Genomic DNA, 18,786 nt, shown 5'->3' with positions numbered 1-18,786 from the left:
CTGTAAACTGGAATTACTTTAACTCCCGAAATCCCTACAGACCTCAAGCAATTCACTTGGGGGTGGGGGGAGGAAGGGAAGAAGGACCAACAACGACAACAAAACCCACAGTACAACCACCCCAAAACCACCCACGGAGACCCTCACTTTCAAACGCAGCTATTCGACTCGACGTCGCCCGCGTACGTAGTGCAACATAAAAATACCTTGCGACACGCTTAATACCCGGCTTCTGGAACCTCATTCTCCAGACGCGAATAAATAATAAAAATAGTGATAATAATAATAATTAATAATAATAATAATAAAGCGACGGCCGGCCGTGGACCCTCGGCACCGCGGCCCGTCGGCAGCCGCGGCCAGCAGGGAGAGGAGCGGCGGCCGCGGCCGGCCGCCTCAGGCCCCGCCGCCAACGGTCGCCAACGGCCGCCCGCCAACGGCTCGCGCCCTCAGCAGGCGCTGGTCTCCGGCGCGGCGGCGGCCGCCTCGGGCGGCGGCTCGCGGGGCGGCGCGGCGGGGCCGGCGGCGTTGATGTGGCAGCCGGAGGAGAGGTGGCTGCGGACGCGTCCCTGGAGCTGCGTGACCTGGGCGCGCAGCAGGTTGGCGGTGGCGGCCAGCTCGGCGTTCTGCCCCTTGAGCGCCTTCACCTTCTCCTCCAGGCGGGCGATGCGCTCCAGCTTCCGCCGCCGGCACTTGGAGGCCGCGATCCGGTTCCGCAGCCGCTTCCGCTCCGCCTTCAGCCGCTCCTGGCTCTCCGCGTCCAGCGGCGACAGCGACGGCGGCGTCGGCGCGCCGCTCCCGCCCTCGCCGCCCGCCGCCGCCGGCGGCACGTCGGGCACAGTCTGCGGCTCCTCCAGGCCCCGCGCCGGCGGCAGCCGCCCGCTGCTCAGCCCCGCCGCCGCGAAGCCCAGGCCCGGCGGCGGCCCCGCGGCGGCGGCGGGGTAGGCGCTGCCCGAGGGGCTGAGCGGGCCGCCGGGGGTGAAGCTGCTCAGGTTGGTGTAGACGGCCGGCGGGTCGGCGGCGGCGGCGGCCCCCGGCGGCCCGGGGCGCGCGGGGCAGCAGGGCCCCGGCGGCGAGAGCGGCGGCGCCGCCAGGAGCTGATTCTGCTTGTGCAGGTCGGCCAGGGCCTTCACGAAGCCGTCGGCGAAGCCCTCCTGCTCCTGCGTCACCGGCTGCCGGTAGAGGAAGGTCCCCGCCGCCGCCGCCGCTGCTGCCGCCGCCGCCGCGCCGGGCGCCACCGGGCCCGGGCTGCCGGGCCCCAGGCCCGCGCCGCCCTGGATCAGCAGCTGCTCCAGGTCGGCGGCCGGCGGCAGCTTCAGCAGCGGCAGCTCCGCCGCCGCGGAGCCCAGCGCGGCCTCCGCGCCGCCGCGGGCCGCCGCCGCCCCGGCTCCGGCTCCCGCCGCGCCGCCCGCCGCGGAGCCCGGCGGCGGCGGCGGCGGCGGCGGGGCGGCGGCGGCGGGAGCCGGCAGCAGGCGCAGCGCCGCCGCCGCGCTGCCGCGGGCGCTGCCGGGCGGCCGCAGGGCGAAGGGCCCCGGCAGCGGGGAGGGGGCGGCCGCCGCCAGGTCCCGCTTCTTGGCGGCGCCCAGCAGCAGCTTCTGCCCCGCCGCCGCCGCCGCCTCGGCGCCGGGGCCGCCGGCGGCGCCGAAGCCCGGCAGCGGCACGAAGTCGGGCAGCAGCTCCAGCCCTTCCTCGGCGTAAAACGGCGCCTCCATCTTCACGGCCGCGCGCCCGCTCCGCCCGCCGCTCATGCTGCCCCCGTCGCCGGCCGGCCGCGGCGGCGGTCAGCGGGCGCCGCCGTGCCCTGGGCGGCGGGCGCGGCCGGGCGGGGCGGTGCGCGGCGCCGCGGGCCGGGCTCGCCGGGGCCCGCCGCCCTCGGCGCGCAGTGGCGACGGAGCCGCCTCCCGGCGGGGCGGGCCGCGCCCGGCCTCGCCGCGCCGCTCCGCCCCTTGCCCGGGGCAGCCCCGCTGCCAGGGGGCGCCGGCGGCCCGTCCCGGAGCGGCCGGGCTCGGCGCGGTGGGAGCCCGGCTGCGCCTCGGGGGTCGGGTGGGGAGTTTCGGCGAGGGAAGGCTCTGCCCTCGGCACGGAGCGCTGTGGGGCAAAGCCGAGCGTCTTCGCGGGGAAGGGGCGGGTCTGACGTACCTTTTGTTTTGGAGAGAAAACGTTCAGGAAAATGATTTCAGGCAGCTGAAATGTCTTGGAAACGTTCTTGAAGTCTGCAAGTTCTGTTTTGTTTTTTTTTGTTGTTGTTTTTCAGCTTGCGGGGTTTTTTTTTTTTGACCATCTTTGTTTGAGACAACCCCCATCCCACTGATCGCTGAAATTCTTGCGGCATGAGGAAATTGTTTTCCAGTGTATTAAAAAAACCCTGTGTCAGGAGATATTAACATGATCCTGATAAAAAGAGCTCTCATCAGCTCTAAGTCACACAGCCTTTTAAGTCAGCTCGCTGTCTGAATATCAGGACCTGTATGGCTCACCTACACATTCACCTGTTCTCCCCATTATTGTACGTTATTGTATGACCCACCTGCTGCATTTTCTGCTCTTCAGCAATGTCCTTATGCTTTCTCGCCAGACGTTGCCTCCCTGCGCATCAGGACCAAGTGCCTCCTGTTCTCCCAAGCTCTACGAGTGCTGCTCAGCTCTGCTGGACCCCGCTGCTTCTGTGTGGCAGTGCCCTCGTGCCTAGGTTTGCTCCAAAACCAGGAGGGGGAGGCAGAGACGCTACTGTCAACTCAGGAAGGCGTTTGTCCCAGGCAGGTGTTTCCCCTCTCACTTACTGTCAAGCAGGAGACGGGGAATCTGTCTGTCAGGGCCCTGAGTGCACTAACAGGCGTTAGTGGCCCCTACCAGCCTCTCCTGAGGCCCACACCCCTGCCCATGGGACAGGGGCCCCACTTCAGCTCAGCCCCCGGCCGTCAGCCCCTGCCCCAACCACACCACAGCGGTGCTGAGCTCCAGCCCCAGCTCCTGAGTGGACGTTGGACTGATGTTGTAGCCTTGTTTCGAGTCCCGTTTCTGACACCATTTTCTGCCGCTCCTGCCCGGACCCTGAACTGGGTTCATCACCTTGTCTTGCTGGGGGCTGTCGATGGGCCTTATTACCAGTGCCCTGCTCAGCTGCTCTGCCCTGGCCCATGAGGACACTGCCTGCGCTCTGGTCACCCCCAGCTCCCGGCTCATCTTCCTCTGTGGTGCAACCCCGCCTCTGCCGCTCCCTGACACTGCGGTAGATTTGCTAGAGAAACAGAAAAATCTGGGGAAGCTAGTAAACAGAAGATCTTGCAAATAGGGTTGGTAGGCACTGGGAAACAGGAGTCTTGTGGAGAGCAGCATGTGAAGGGGATAGAGATGCTTCACAAACACTGGGGGAGGTGGGCAGGAGTAACCGTGGAGGGCATCTGGAAGAGGACAAGGAATCGTGAGCAAATCCCTAAGCCCTGCTAGACAGAGCTGGCTAAGAGGGTGGGTACCATAGATCGTAAGGACAAGAGGGAATGGAGGCAGGGAGACTGAAGAGGTATTTAGAAAGAGAAAGAGGAAAAAATGACTGGAAGACCTCAAAAGACAAAGGGGAACTGGAATAGCTGAGAGGAAAAAGGATAGCTTTAGAAAAAGGAGTGAAGAAGCCACTTACAGACATGAGTTGCTGATGAGGTTCAAGGGAAGAAGTCTGGAGAGGTGGAGTTACCTGGATGGCCTCAGAGAAACTAGAAAGGACATTTCTAAGGCAGGAGAAAGCTTGGTGATTTGGGAGACAGGAGTCTGCAAACATCCTCAAACAGAGAAATACAGTATTAGAAGTTTGGAGAACTTGGATGAAGAAATGAGAAAGGAAACTACTTCAGTAAGGAGGGAATATCTTCTGGGAGAGAGGCCACATTAGAAAACAAGAGGACCGAGGGTGCTAAAGAGAAAGGGAGAGTATAAGGTTTGTGAGAGGAAAGGAGAGGTCCTGGGGATGGGAGAGATGTGTCAGACTGGCCTCTCCCAAAAGATCGGATGGCTGTTACTGCTTTTGGGAGGAGAGTGGTCCTGGACAAGCTATTATTCTTTGCAGAACTGCCATCCCTGCAATGTTTTAAGTGATAACTAGTCTGCCACACCATACTTAAGAGAAGAGGAATCAGACCACACTGTGTGTGTCTTAAACACCTGTGATGGTGGCAGCTGATTTTGTCCTGCAAGACACTTGTAGTTACTCAGTTTTTCTCTGGCAGGGGTTAAATATACAACCAGAGAGAGGTAAAGCTCATTTCAGTTATCTCCGGCAGTGGATGATGCTAGAGACAGGCCCTTTGCCATTCATCTGCCAAGAGCCATTGGCCATTGACACAGGACAGTTCAGTAATCTAATGCAGGCGGGGAAGGTGGACCTACAAAATGGAAAAATACAGAAGCCACTTGGAATAAACAAACTTACTTTTAATGGTGTACCGATTCATTTAATTTCTGTCTCATATTTGCTGATACTAGGGGCCTGCTAGTGAACTTTTAGTGAGTTTTTTTTTCCCTTCATATCGTTATTGCAACTATGTGTTATGTCGACGTGGTCTTGCAAAGGCTTCTTCTTGTTGCTGCTGCTTCGGAGCAGCACCCGGGAGCCCTCTGGAGTTCAAAAAGCCACTTCCTGCCCTTGCGCCGGCCGAGTTTCGCCCTGCCTCAGCCCCGCGCGGCTCCGCAGCGGCTCGCAGGGGGATGCTCTCGCCACCGCGGCATCCCCGCCCGCTGCTGCTGCGGCGGCGGCGCCAGGCGGGCAGCGGGGCGTCCCGGACCGCGGTGACCTCGGCTGGCGCAGCCCGCGGGGGCCGCTCGGAGGGACGCGCGGCCGGGCGGGGCCGGGCGCGGCGCCCTCAGCTGCCCAGATGTGCGGGGGGGGGGGCGGCAGGAGGCCGCGCCGCCGCCGGGAAAGGGGCGGGCCGCAGGCCCACCTGGTGGCAGCGATTGGTGGGCCCGGCTGGGAGGCTCCGCCTCCGCGCCGAGATCTGCCAATGGGCGAGCGCGGCGCGCTGTCACCGCGAGAGTTGCGCTGAAGCTGGCGCCGCCATCTTGGAGTTGGGAGAGGCCGCGTCCCGTTTCTGTCCCTCTCCGAGGGTCACCGGCGGGGGGGGGGGGGAGGGGGTGCGGAGGATGAGCGCCCGGCGGTGAGTTAACGGCGTCTGCGAGCTCGTCTTCGCGGGGCCCCGCGGCGGCGGGCGCGGCGGAGGAAGGATGGTGCAGTCGTGTTCCGCCTACCGCTGCCGGAACCGATACGACAAAGAGAAGCCCATCTCCTTCCACAAGTGAGCGCGGGCGGCGGGGCGCGCGCCCGCCGGGGCGGGGCGGGGCAGGGCGGGCGCGGCGCGCGCGGGGTGGGCGGGGCGCCCCGGCGCGGGGGCGGGGCCCGGGGCCCGGGGCGGTGCCGGGCAACGGCCGTTAACGGCCGCTGCGCCGCGCTGAGGAGGCGGCGGCCGTGCTGGCTGGCGCGCCTGAGGGCCCCCGGCGGGAGGCGCTGCGGCCCCCCGGTTTGGTCCCGAAGGTTAGTCACGAAAAGTGAAGCGGTAAGGCAGTAAGTCCCGACAGCACACATGTTTTGGCGTACGCTTAGCTCTAGCACCAGCCCAGTGTGAGAAAGCCTTTAAGAAAAGCTGAAAGAGCTTTTTATTTGCAGGTTTCCTCTTACCAGGCCTGATCTTTGCAAGAAATGGGAAGCAGCTGTTAAAAGGAAAAACTTCAAGCCGACCAAGTACAGCAGCATTTGTTCAGAACACTTCACTCCCGATTGCTTTAAAAGAGAATGCAACAACAAGCTTCTGAAAGAAAATGCTGTGCCCACAATATTTTGTTACACTGAACCCAATGAAAAGGTAAACCCGAACCACTCTCAGTTTAAGAAATGGGAATGCATACATGTGTCGCTCCTATTTGTATTGCAGGGTTTGATGTACAGGAGCAGTGGGGAGAAGGGGCAGATTGTAAGTGTTACCTGCTGAGCATACACGCTCAGAGGCACTTGGAGGGCTGTGGAAGAGAAATCTGGGGTACCTAAACAAGTTGAAGAGCTGTTCGTAGTGTTTTGAGAAGAGCAGAGAGGTATGCTGTCTGAGCCTTGGGAGCACACAGAACATTGTGCAGAGATGAGCTGACCCTGACCCACTCTTTTGTGTGCATACACAAAAACTAAATTATGGCAGTGTAATTTTGGTTAAAGCCTGATGCTGAACTATCACAGCAACAGAGTAAGTAGTTGTTGCCATATAATTAAGTTGTTCAACTGTATTTCTGGTATGTTCAGGGTGTTATGAAGCCTTCAATCATATTATTTGCAAACTGAATTTGACTCTCTTAGGCTGACTGGTGGCTACTACTGTCATTAAGAACTTGGTGCGGCTTAGTTCTGAGATTTAACTGTCCTTTCTAAAGGACTCTGGCCTCAGGTTTAGCCAAGGTAAAGTGACAGGTGAACACAGGGGCAGCAGGGTAGCTGCAGGTGCTGTCTGTCTGTGCGGAAACTGTCTCTATCTTAAGAATTACATTTTATTCATAGGACATACTAGTCTCTTCCTGTGTCTGGACATCTGATGATGTTCCCCTGTGGTATGTATTGCTCTCCTCACTCTGCTACTAAGGCAGTTTACCATGAGAGGAGAATGAATTATTAGCTCTTCCTTCTTGACCTAATAACTGCAAGGTGAGAGTTAAGAAGATCGATTCCTGATTTCTATGAAAGGATACACAGTAGTAGGTCTCTTCCCACTCTTTGCAATAGAGGAAGGGGATGGATATGGGGAATGGCAGAATGTACTGGGTGGAGTACACAGAGGAAAGCTGTGGTTTTTGCCTGTTTGATTTTTGGTTTTATTTTCAGTATTGGAAGTGATGCAGAAATAAAAAGGGGAAGTATCTGGAAAATGAAAAGCAGCTAATAGTAGACAAGCGAATACGAGCAGAAGGCATATAAGGGCAGATAGACAATTTCCAGTAAATACAGTTGTATTAAGCTTTTTGTTTAATTACACTTTCCCAGTATCTCTGCTACACACTTTTTTGTCATTGGTGAAGCTGATTGCAAAGTTCTTTACAGTCTAAAAGCTGGATAGGTATGTGGGGTCATCTGCAAAAAGTGGATAGGTGCAGCGGGATCAGTATTGAGCCATGTTCCAGCATTTCATTCTTGATCTACAAAAACACAAAAGGGCACCTCTTAATTATGGGGGAAGATTTAGTGCTATTTGTTTTTAACTTCACAGCCCATCTTAATGAAATGCCACATATCTTAAATTAGTCACAAAGGTTGGTAGTAGTAGTTGCTGGGTTTCTGGAATTCATGGTAATTTCGAAATACAACTTTTTATCTTTTGTATTACATAATTTGAAATACTTCTTGCATTTTTTCATAGTAGTATCTATGGAGATTCTTTTACTGTCTGTAAGAAATAATTAAATTCACTCATGATGTGTCAGTGAAATGAACGATCTGCTCTGTATGATACATTGTGATAATAACATCTCTATAAAGATATCATGTGCTCTATAAGCTGGAAATAGATGTCTCTGTGAATTCAGCTGTCTGGCATCTATCAGATTTTTGCATGTGCCTCCAAAAAGCATGAATTTCTCTTTGCAGATCATGCTTTTGCCTTGTAATTTTCCTGGCAGAGGAGTTTGAGAGTGATAGCTGATATGGTCAGATTGTTTAGAATCCTCTTGTGTGAATAAGATGGGCACAGTATCAGCAGAGATTTCTTACAGTTGAGAGGTAAGACTGATGGATGGCTGTTTTGTACTTTAAAGTAATCAGCAATATTTGAGCACATATGAAACTTCCCATTCGGTGCCAACTGCAAAACTGCCTGTTCAGTTACTGTCTGTCGAGTATTGTAGTTTGTGCAAGAATGATAGCTAGGCCTTCCAAATAAAGTGTTAGGTTGCATATTATGTCCTATCAGCTGGTGGAACTTAATGACATGGGCTTCAGGTCTTATGAACTTAATACTTGCATTATGAGTATTTTCTGCAGCTCCTATAATGCGCATTGCGAATGTCCTTATGCTTGTATGGGTAGTAATAATATTGGAGATGGGTCATTAGAAAGTTGGTTTCAGTGCCTTTTTCACTGATAATTTCTTGGGCTTTCTTTTTCATGAGTGATATGAAGAGTGCTTTTTTTAATCATCATGTAAACAGAAGCATTTTTGAATTAGCTATGTTCCTTTGGGCAGAAGGAATGTGATTCTCTCCTCTGGGCTCTACTCAAATGCTGAGAGAGCTGTGTCATCTTGAACCGTGCAAGTGCACTGAATCTATCAAGGGTAGTATGATGCAGACTGCAGCTTCCTGTGCAGCTGAGCCAATCTAGTATTTTGCTGCTGTCAAAGGGGAGAATTGTGTTTCTCCTTTCTCAATCCCATCTGCCAGCTGTGCAGTTCTGCTTCTCACTCCTTCCTTGTACCAGCTCGGCTGTTGGCCATACCTCTTGTTGAGCTGCTTTAATTTAATAAAATGGCAGAAGTTGTCTGCAGTGATGGTGGGGAAGTGAATAGCTTTCTGTCGTCTTACCAGCTTACCATATTGCAGCAAAGGGTAAACACCAGAGGTGGGAGCAGGGAAAGGTGGACCTGTATCTTCCCTTTCTGGTGTTAGGGAGCTGGATTTTTTTTGTCTCAGCAAGTCTCATTAAGCCAAACCCTTATGCTGCAGTCCCAGAACAGTGAGGCAATCACTTCCAGTTGTTAAGAAGCAGGCCTTGCTATGTCTGCCTTCCTGCTCTGCCAACTTATCAGCCCCCTCAGTGAGAGGATTCTTATTCTACCTCATCAGAAGATTTTCCACTTCTGCTGGATTTGTGAGTTAAATTGGTTGACAGGTTCAAACTAAGTTGTGGTAAGATGCAAGGGACAAAGGGGAATGGGATGGCAACAATGAGTTGTTAGGTCAGCTAACCCCTGTCTTACAGACCTGCAGCCTGTGTTCTTGCTTCTCAGCTAATTGTGGATGTATTTGGCCTAAGTCTTCAAAAGTGAGATTGACTTCTGAGTTCTTCAGTTTCTGCTTTCTTCAAGACTCAGGGACTTGAGTTTCAGGGAGCCTTGAAAATGAAGCTTCTTTAGAATATAGCCAGTTTAGAATTAACAGGGCCAGAACTGTTAGTTTTGAAAAAGTAAGCCTTGAAATTTGTTTTACTAATTTCAGTCCTGGTCGTTTACATTATATGGGGGCTGTAGTATTGGAGTTGTTTTGTGAACAACATAAACATGAATATGTACTTTTATTTTGTTGTTTTAGCCTGAAGAATTTGCAGAACAACCAGAAGATCCACTACCACCGCCGCCACCACCGCCACCACCACCGCCGCCACCACCGCCACCAGCAGCTCCTGCGCTACCGCCATCTCCATCAACTCCTTCCTTTCATTTATCTCAAATAGATGCAAGATTTGTGGATCCAAGTATTGGATTATTGATGCCTCCTCTCCAGACCCCTAGCAATCTTGCTGTTTTTTGTGATCACAACTATACCGTAGAGGATACAGTTCATCAGCGAAAAAGAATTCAGCAGCTGGAGGAGCAAGTTGAAAAACTGCGGAAGAAGCTCAAGACAGCGCAACAGCGATGCCGGCGTCAGGAAAGACAAATTGAAAAACTGCGAGAGATTGTTCAGTTTCAGAAAGAAAAAGACATATTGGCAGGCAAAGGCTATGTTATTCTGCCCAATGACTATTTTGAAGTTGTAGAAGTACCTGCCTAAAAGTCATGAACATCTGCCTTCACTTTGCTAGGCCAAGAAGTTTAGTTTCAAAACTAAATGCTCTCTAATTCTGTGTATGAGACTCTTGAGAATTCTAAATCAATAAAGAAGATATCATACAAATGAGATCATATTTTGTTTTTCTTCATTATCATTTCAGTTTGATACTTTTTAATATATTGAAAATGCAAGCATCTCAGAATTAGAATGCATTTAGTTTATGAAATCCACTTGCTTTACAGAAGGAAAGGATGCAGGGTTACATACATTTAAAATGGGTAAAAACTTTTTGCAATGGCTGTCTTGTGCTTACCAGGGGACAGGGAATTGAATCTGGCTGAGAATGAATGAAGTTCATGATGCGGTACACTTAAGGCAAAGCTTTGTCAAGGCAGGTAGCATTGGCTCAGTTGACTCCCAAGAAATAATTGTTATGATTGCACAAGAAGCAGAATTAGGCCAGTTAGAACATATGAAAGTGCTACCTTACACAGAGAATAAAAAGATACATATTTCAGCCTGGGAAAAATTCCAACCTCAGTTTGTTATGCCTTCAAAGCACTGCATAAACTCTAATTCCTGGATCCCTTTGGTGAGGTATGTAAATGAGCCTATTGCTGTGGATAACCTTTACCAGTGTGTGTGTTGTGAGGGAGAAGGGGAGAATTCATTAGCATAGTTAACTGGAGCTGTAAAAGAGGCTTTGCCAGGAAGGCACTGCTGAAGCGCGGTGCTGCACTGAAGATGTATATTATCTGATCAGGCTCAGGAAATGGGTGTGTTGCTTAGTGTGGCTGCTTTTCAGAAATACCACGGTAATCCACAGTCCCCAATATGTTAGAGGATGCCACACTTTTATGAATAAGGTTAGCCCCTGGTTAATTTGTTCCCATAAGCAGTATAATGGGTTGCATGTTGTTCTCATCCTTAAAATTGTTGGTCTTAACTCTCATCCCAAACATGTGCATAGTGGCAGGAAGTTAAGGATTTTTTTTTTCCTTCCCCAGGGTGCTGGGCATTTGCAACTTTCACTGCAGTATACTGTGATTTTTTTGTTTGTTTGTTTTGCTTTGTTTTGTTTTTCCAAAAGGCATCCACCAAAGGGCAGATATGGGATTAGACTTTGGGAGTTGCTTGGTGCTAGACTGGTTTTTAATATCTCAAATGCTGCTGCTTCTCCTACAGCCTTAGTAAGATTCTTCTCTGAAAATAAATGTACCATTACAAAGTAGTGCAACAGTTTGCACTTACTATCTAGTGAATCTGGAAAACAACTTTGTTGTGTCAATGAACTCATTCAAAATCCAAGAGAGTGGCATTGTATTGACCCTGTTGTAGCCTTCGCAGCTGAAATTCGCGGATCTATTAGACATGAGAAAAATGACTTTTCTCGGTCCATATCGAACTTGTATGTAGCTGTGAATTCTCGCTCTGATATTAATCAAGCTCTATTCATGATGGCTTTAAAAGGTTCTCCCAATCTGTTTAGCATGACATTTTGAAATGTTTAGAACCAGTCTTGATACTTCTGACCTCACTCCTGCTATATATCTAGCCTCACTACCATTTCATATGCTTAAGATGAACAAAAATGCTGTTCGATCCTTTTGTGTACATTTATTATTCCTGGTTAAAAATAAAAAGCAAATGGTGTGTTAGATTTTTTAACTGCTCTCGTTCTTTCCCCGGGACTTTGCCAAAGCTAGCTTGACACTTTTTATCTTTTTATAAAGAAGTTTTGTGATTCAGATGCTGTTTTTTGTTGCGTTTTTTTGTTTTTGCTTTTGCTTTTGCCTCCGGAAATACAAAGCATAAAGATGTGCAAATCAGTGTTCCTGGGTCTTGTTGTTGTGCTTATGTGCTTAAAATAAACTTGCAAATGCTCAGATTCAAAAAGCGACAAGATAGAGAAGTTTAAAGAACTGTTCCTCTGCTTTTGGCATGTGTGGCCATACAACAGCTTGTTTTTGTTTTCTCTGCAAATCCAAAACTGCATCTCCATGAGGCATGGTGGATTGCTGGAGGCCAGTCTTTCCAAAACTGTAAAGGGGACATCTTGCTGTTGACTTTTCAGTACTGCTTCTTTCCACCTCTGGCCATGTGTTCCCATCTCTCCCTGCCTCATGCGTTGGCTGCTGTACTTGTTCAGCCCTTCCTTCAGGCATTTTCACTTAGTAACCCTTCAGAAAAGTAACTCAACGAAAGGAGGGATTAGTCAGCAAGGATAATTTAAGGCACACTGAAAAATGGCTGATGTTAGCAATTTTCACATGTTTAAGCTTTTCATGTTGGTAAAACTGGCTGAAGAACTTGTATGTATGGCTATGTACCTGTCATAGGCCTCAAATAATGTCCCTTCCACTGAGAGGGACAATTATTGGTTGTCAGGTGGGTCTCAGCCAGTGGTGCAGGGCTGAAGAGGGGACTATGGTCCCATTGCTTTCACTTCATTTCCTATCACCAAAGGATTTTTCTAAATAGAGATGCAGTCCGTTCCAACAGTGGGCTTGAATTCCTCCTGCAGCAACCTTAGCTCCTTGTTATAGTGCTGTTAGGACTAATATCGACCCTCTGGTAGGCTCATGAGGACTGTCAACATTACAGAGCTCTGAAGAGGAAAAAAGGGTGGCACTGATGCAACCAATGGTCCTTCAGCAGTTGATTTTTCTTGCACAGGAGCACTACCCTGCTACACTTCAGTCTTTCCAGCTGATAGCAACACACAAAGAAAAGATGAAGTCTGGTTACTGCTGGGCAGTCTAGGAATGGAATTCTGGCTCTTCACGTAACACAAATAACACAATACTTTGTTAAAACTTCCTCCTTTTTTAAAGTGGAATTTCTTATGTTCATACAATAGGCTCTCAATAAGGACTGTGTCACTTCCTGCTTTTGCTGGCCACAGCTGGTATCTGCACGTAGCAGCAGTTTTGTGAACATCTCTGAAAGAAAGTGATTGGGAGTTGCAAAAGAAGAGGTGGGAATGTGGGGTGTCAAAGGCTTTTGATAGTGGTGTTTGTCCAATTGCACATGAAAAAGCTAAATTCTGCTTAAATGCGTGTAGCTGCACTTCGGTGAAACCTATTTTATAAAGCAAACAATTCAAGGAAGTTAGAAGGCACTAAAGTTGGCAAAAATGTCCCAACCTTAAGATCTGGATGGAGAGTTTTGTTTTTAAACAGGCTGACACTACCACAGGCAGAGCATTAGAACTGCTTTTAAAAAGACAAGTGTTTGCTTTACACACTTCCTCCTATTGTTCCAGTTTCCCTTTTGCTCAATTTCCCTTTTTCCCTGGTAGGGTATCTGAGTTGTATGTAGTGTTTACTTTTTTTTCTCCTTACGTCTCTGCAAAGTACTAGATTTCCTTTTCTAACCGGGATATTCAATGGCCTAGAGTAGAATTCCATGTGAAACCTGACCTATATTTTAGGGAATAAAATGAGTAATTATGCACTTGGACCACTGCCTGTTGCACTGAGAAAATCCTTCATCGCTGCCCTTTTTCCTCCTCTGCCTCCCGTTGCTATCTTGTCTACGTTGCTACTAGACTGGCCTTAAGTACTGAAGCAGCACGTTGCTGCAGTGGAGATTTCCAAGAAGTCTTAGCTCTTGTTCGTTTTCATTTGCCTTCATTCATGCATAGGGTTCAGAGTACAGGTACCTATATGAATTTTGAAGGAATTCACTTGCATCTGAAACAGTACTAAGCAAATCCAAGTGTGAATGTGGGAAGGAGAAAAGTTTAGGAAGAAAGTTAAGGAGGTGTTTGGGCAAAACTAAAACCAGAAATCCAGTTTCTAGATCCATTTCAAAGAATTATTCTATCATATACTTCTTCGAAACCAGGCTGTAATTTGTCCTGATATTGTTTTATATTTTAGTATATAGACTTTTCCGTTTCCCAGCACCTTCTACTCTCATCAGGTGACTTTGGTAGAATGGAAAGGGGTATTTTGAGCTATTCCCTAATTTTCACAACTGAAATAGAGTCTGAAAAAGCAAGTCAATTAATACTTACAGTCTGCCGTGATTGCAAATTCAGGGATGTTACTCCTGCTGTTTTAAGCACAGCAGGTTATTTCCCATACTTTAGCCATGATAATGATTTACTAATAGATAGAAAAACAGCAACACAGGGTAAATACATAATTCACAAAATATATTATGGCAATATTAATTGTTATTACAGAATTCTCTTTGTGTTTGTGTGCTTTCAAGAGAAATTGCATATTTTTAATAGAAATCTCCTTTTGAAGGAACCACAGCATTTGTTGTTCAAATTGGGCAGACAGCCTTGTAGTGTTGTACAGATGACTGAAGGAGTTTAAAAGTGTGCTGAAAAAATTTCATCTGTGACTAACTTAAAACATTTCACAATGGAAAGTCATCTTAAATAATTCTTATGAAGTCAAAGAAAACATTTAAATCAGTTATTCAGAAAAAAGCTATTCAAGGACATCTGTTGAGAATAGACATATTGTATTAAGCCATCATTAAATCTCTCTGAAATCCTGCCAGTGTTAATTCATTTAGCACTGGTTATCAGCTTTTTATTGTCTGCAGTGCTAAAGGGTCTAGTGATCCTCATGGAGCTGCCTTCTCCGATTGTATAGGGGAGACAGCTTGCAAAGACTGAGATAACACATTTCTGGACCCTCTGAAAAAGTAATTATCCTGTGCATCCTTAGTGGTTCTTATGGTCTATTACTAGAGTCTTTTAACTTGGTGGGAGCATGAGGATGATCATGAGGTAAGTCTTTTTCTGCTGAACACACAGAAGACTTTCTTATGGCTCGAGCAAATTAGGCAGTCTCCTCATTTGCTTTCAGGCATCACTGGATGTAGCCATTACAGCTTCAAGATCTCTGCCTGCAGCTGTTGTCTGTAGATAAGCTGGCTCTTCAGGATTTGGGTCTGAGAAAGATATTTGATTCCCTGCTGGAATATCTTCTGTTCAGTGATCTGTGCAGCGTAATCCAGAAAAAGGATGATATCTTGCATTTGCTCATGGTTTCTTCTTTCATCTTCGACTTGTCTACAGTCCTCCCCTCCACCATCTCTTTTCAGGACGGTCCTCGTATATGTCTTCTACCAGAAGTGAACTCTTTCTTGGCTTCAGGTGCTTTAGAATCTGGATCTGTGGCTCAGAAAGGAAAGAGTATTCATCGAGGGTCCCTTTTTTCTGCTAAAGAGGAGAAGAACCTCATTCTGGACTTAAGAAATTCTAACACTTTCACCTGCATGTTGAAGTTCAGTATAATTAATCCAAGCAGCTGGTTCTGCAGAGAACGAAACTTCAGGACGCTGATTCTCACAGCTGAGTCCAGGGTTCTCTGCCTCTTTTTTCTTATATTGATAGGATCTGTTTCATCATTCATCAAATCATTGATAATGATGCTGTCAGGTCCAGAGGAATGCCGCCTGCAAAGAAAATCTAAGTGGGTAGAGAGCTGTTCTCAAGCTGGTTGTGAGATATGAAGGTGGAGTCCTCTGCTCTCATTAGAGCACATGTCACATGAGCTCCTGCCACACGGGGTGACCTGACTGATAAATGTTTCCATTTCTAACATTTTAAGCTTGACCTGTGCTTGCACGCCTGTCTCATAGGTATCCTGAGCTGATGTGGTGTTCTCTCAAGTGGTTTTGTGGTGGCAGTTTCTCTCAAGGACTCCGAAAGTCACTTCCAGCTAAATGAGTATTTATGGTGTTTACTGCTGGCTGTCACCTCCAGGGTGGTTTTACAGACAGATCATTTCTCAAAAATGGAAAAGGAGTCTATTTATCAGTAATCTCAAATTACGTAGTCTGCATGTACATTCAGTTCTTATCTTCATCTCTCTCCTTCTGAGTTCAGACGGGAACATCTTTTTATTAATTTTCTTTTACTGAGAAGGGACTGGAATGCCTCAGAGTTTATTCACAAGCCTGGCATGGAGGAGAACTGGGCATTCTCTACAGGTTCTGCAGCAGGAAAATCTTCTGGTCTTGGAGAATAGGACACAGGTGCTACCCCTAACGGGAAGGTACATGTGCATCTTTCAGCTTAAGGAACACTAGTTATGAACAGGTAATCTCTTTAAAGCATATACCCCCCCACACACACACACACACACCACTTACAGGTTCAGAGGGGTTATCGTTCTTTGATACTGTCACCAGCTGACAAAAATCAGATTTCCTGGCAGTAACTTCTCGTATAATTAGAAGACAACCAAATACAAAAGCCGACATTATAATTTCTCTACACATCATATATGAATAAGGAATATCTTTTAAACTCATATGCTCAAGCCAGCCTATGATGATGTTATGATTGGTCTAGCAGTATCACCCTGTTGATAACCATTTTTCTGTCAACATTGAAATTTACCTCCCACCCTGTCTACTGAGGTTGTTTTGACTTTGGATTTTTGGATTCATGGTATTCCAAATTAATAGCTGCTGGGTAAATGACATGTATATCTTCAATAATAATATGTAATTAAGTTAAATTAGTGTCTGCAAGTGGTGCTTTCTGTGTTGTTTACAGTGCTGTCTGACAGACTGGATTCCTATATAGAATTAAAAAACAGCCTGAGTCGATGTCTTTTGCTCTCTCACACAAGGAACAGAAGCTTATACATGCAGTAAATGACATTGGCCTTGTTTGGTCTTCACCGTACAATCACTGCACAGTCTTCTGAGCATGTTGTCTACTCAGCCCTCAGCTCTGTCATGAGACATGACTATAGAAGAAAGACTTCTCTTTTTGTCAGAAATCTTTTATAATTGTGAACATTATCTCATTTTTTATGCCTCGTTTAACATGCCTTGCCTTGCTCCTCTACAGTATTGCTCTTCTGTCTTACACAAGACTCATTTAATCTTTTCATTAAATAATGTCAGAACTTAAACAGCCAAGTTTCTTATCACATTTGCCATTTGCACTCCTTTTCTGATCTTCCATACATGGTAATGAGACACCGAACCGCTCAGTAACAGAGGTTGTCAGCAAATGAGCGTGAGGGTGGGACATGGGGCAGCAGCTTTTTATTACCTTCTGGTAACTAATACTGTTGCCTGTTATAAAATGTGCCAGCAACAAAAAATGTGCAAAGCACTGTTAGAAACAGCATTGGAGTGAAATGCAAGTCTCAACTGGAGACTGTTTTGGGTTACCTGGATGTGCTTCACCTGAGGAAGGAGGAGGCTTACTTATTATTTCAATGGATTTTACTCTCCTTGCTTTCAGGATGAGCTTACATATCTATTTTTGTTTTTATTCTACTTGGATGTTCGTTCTTATGTGTAGGACTACTGTATGTGCAAACAGAAATGTTCATTTAGGAGCTTTCTGGGTGATGTGTTCACCAAGAACACAACTTTCTTCCCAGAAATCAATGATAAAAGGTTTGCTTAGGGAGCTGGACTCTTTGAACATTTTGGGCAAAGCCTTAGAGCTGGGATTTCCTTTGTGTATCTTCAAAAACTCCCCTGTCACTTTTCTCATGAGCATAGTGCGGAAGAGGAGGCACCGAGGCGGTGCTGCTGTCTGGCACGAATCTAGGCAGCATTGCTCTTCGGGAGCAAAGTTACGAAGCCGTGTGCGCTTTCAGCTGCAAGCGGCTAAATATCAGATAATGAGGTCATTATGGGAGACCAGGCTCCCAGCAGCACGGCAATCTGCTGTGCACGACAAGACCATGGTGAGATAAAACCCAGCTATCGTTTCTAATGAGTATTTAACTGACCGAACAACGCGACTGAACTGACGATAACATTTGTAGCCGAATGATCACCCCCATTAATCCATCATGGTCTCTGGGCTTACCGAGAGCCTTAAAACACTGCAAACCTTATGAAGCAGGTCTGACGGCTGGCTCAAAAGTCATTTGAGACAGGCGTGCTGCATCGGCCGGGCGCTTGCCGGCCTTTTTGCGGGATTGCTGGCGCGCTCCCAGCTCCGGTCCTCCCGCACCGGGAGCAGAGGGCAGAGCACATCGGCCTCCTCCTCCTCTTCCTCCTGCTCCTCCCAAGGTACACAGACTGCTGGACTGTGGTCCCAGTTCAGTGAGTTGTTCAAACCCAGCCTTTGTTTACTGTTAGCTGAAGCTGGGCACCTTAAATACCCTTACTTCAATTACGTTGATACTTCTGACCAGTCGCAGGCACGCCATTGAAACCGCTCTAGGAAACACTAGAAAAGGGAAATCTAGATTTTATGCACTATCATAAGTGACATCAATTATGCTTTCTGATGAGGTGAAACTGTAAACATTTGTCATATTCAGCTCTTCTGGCCTGTCTGGAGCAAGACAAGTGCCAGATATCAGAGATGTCATCCAGTGCAAAAACCTTTAGGGTCAAAAAACTGCCCATTTTGCTGTTTTAAATCTTTAAACTATTCAATTAACCTATATGGTTGTAAATTATATCCATTGGCTAGATATACCACCAAATATTTACAGGATCTCATTCTGTTACCTAATATTGCCTTCATATCACTTCTATTACGGTTATATGTTGCCTAAAAATTAATTTTGCAAATTACTTAAAAATCATACTCTGACTTCACTCAGACGCTGTGAAGACATTTGATACCCTATACTTTGTCTACAATCCCATTTAACATAGTATGTTAGCGTACTTCCAGGCTAATTAGTCTTACTATTTAAAACTGTAGGCTAACATGCATGAATGTCCAAGACCTTAGCCTTATTTCTATACTCAATACTCTTAGAGATCTGTTGTTAAAAAAATAAAAAAGCTTTTTGAAAGTTGCTGCATGTGAAAGCTGGCTTCTGGGTCTATATTTAGGCATCTAAGTAAGGGATCTGATGGTACCTGTTCATAAGCCAGTTAGAATGTAAGTCCAAAATATGATGCATATGTTCAAAATGATGGCCCTACATATCCTATTTCTTTGGGTCCTGCCTGTGAGCACATCTATCTAACCTTAAAGAAATCTGTAGATGGGATGAATATCATCCTATATAAATTATTGACATTAACCGAGATCATACGGACTCAGCATGGCAAGCAGGCATCTCCGGCAAGAAGGCTCAAACCGCAGATCAG

The 18,786-nt window shown here is 47.8% G+C and overlaps 2 protein-coding genes across 2 annotated transcripts; one reads left to right on the top strand and one right to left on the bottom strand.

Moving 5' to 3' along the window:
- Positions 1-449: 449 nt before the first annotated feature.
- Positions 450-1,712, bottom strand: LOC135324874 (transcription factor JunD-like). The gene is made up of 2 exons (XM_064501891.1): positions 1,464-1,712; positions 450-1,313 (listed from the first exon to the last, which is right to left on the bottom strand). The coding sequence occupies exons 1-2, from the start codon at positions 1,710-1,712 to the stop codon at positions 450-452; spliced, it is 1,113 nt and encodes a 370-aa protein (XP_064357961.1).
- A 3,273-nt stretch (positions 1,713-4,985) lies between these two features.
- On the top strand, positions 4,986-11,474 carry THAP1 (THAP domain containing 1). Its single transcript, XM_064501984.1, has 3 exons — positions 4,986-5,282; positions 5,651-5,846; positions 9,265-11,474. The coding sequence occupies exons 1-3, from the start codon at positions 5,212-5,214 to the stop codon at positions 9,724-9,726; spliced, it is 729 nt and encodes a 242-aa protein (XP_064358054.1). The 5' UTR covers positions 4,986-5,211; the 3' UTR covers positions 9,727-11,474.
- Positions 11,475-18,786: the final 7,312 nt, after the last annotated feature.

The sequence above is a fragment of the Dromaius novaehollandiae genome, chromosome Z (genome assembly GCF_036370855.1).
Source record: "Dromaius novaehollandiae isolate bDroNov1 chromosome Z, bDroNov1.hap1, whole genome shotgun sequence".
Classification (NCBI taxonomy): domain Eukaryota; kingdom Metazoa; phylum Chordata; class Aves; order Casuariiformes; family Dromaiidae; genus Dromaius; species Dromaius novaehollandiae.
This window is presented reverse-complemented; position numbering and strand designations above follow the sequence as displayed.

Coding starts and splice junctions, on each gene's coding strand:
- LOC135324874 (XM_064501891.1), bottom strand. CDS start 1,712: ATGGAGGCGCCGTTTTACGCCGAGGAAGGGCTGGAGCTGCTGCCCGAC. Junction 1,314..1,463: donor CGGCGCTGCGCCTGCTGCCG/GCTCCCGCCGCC, acceptor CCGCTGCTGAAG/CTGCCGCCGGCCGCCGACCT.
- THAP1 (XM_064501984.1), top strand. CDS start 5,212: ATGGTGCAGTCGTGTTCCGCCTACCGCTGCCGGAACCGATACGACAAA. Junction 5,283..5,650: donor AAGCCCATCTCCTTCCACAA/GTGAGCGCGGGC, acceptor TTTTATTTGCAG/GTTTCCTCTTACCAGGCCTG. Junction 5,847..9,264: donor ACACTGAACCCAATGAAAAG/GTAAACCCGAAC, acceptor TTGTTGTTTTAG/CCTGAAGAATTTGCAGAACA.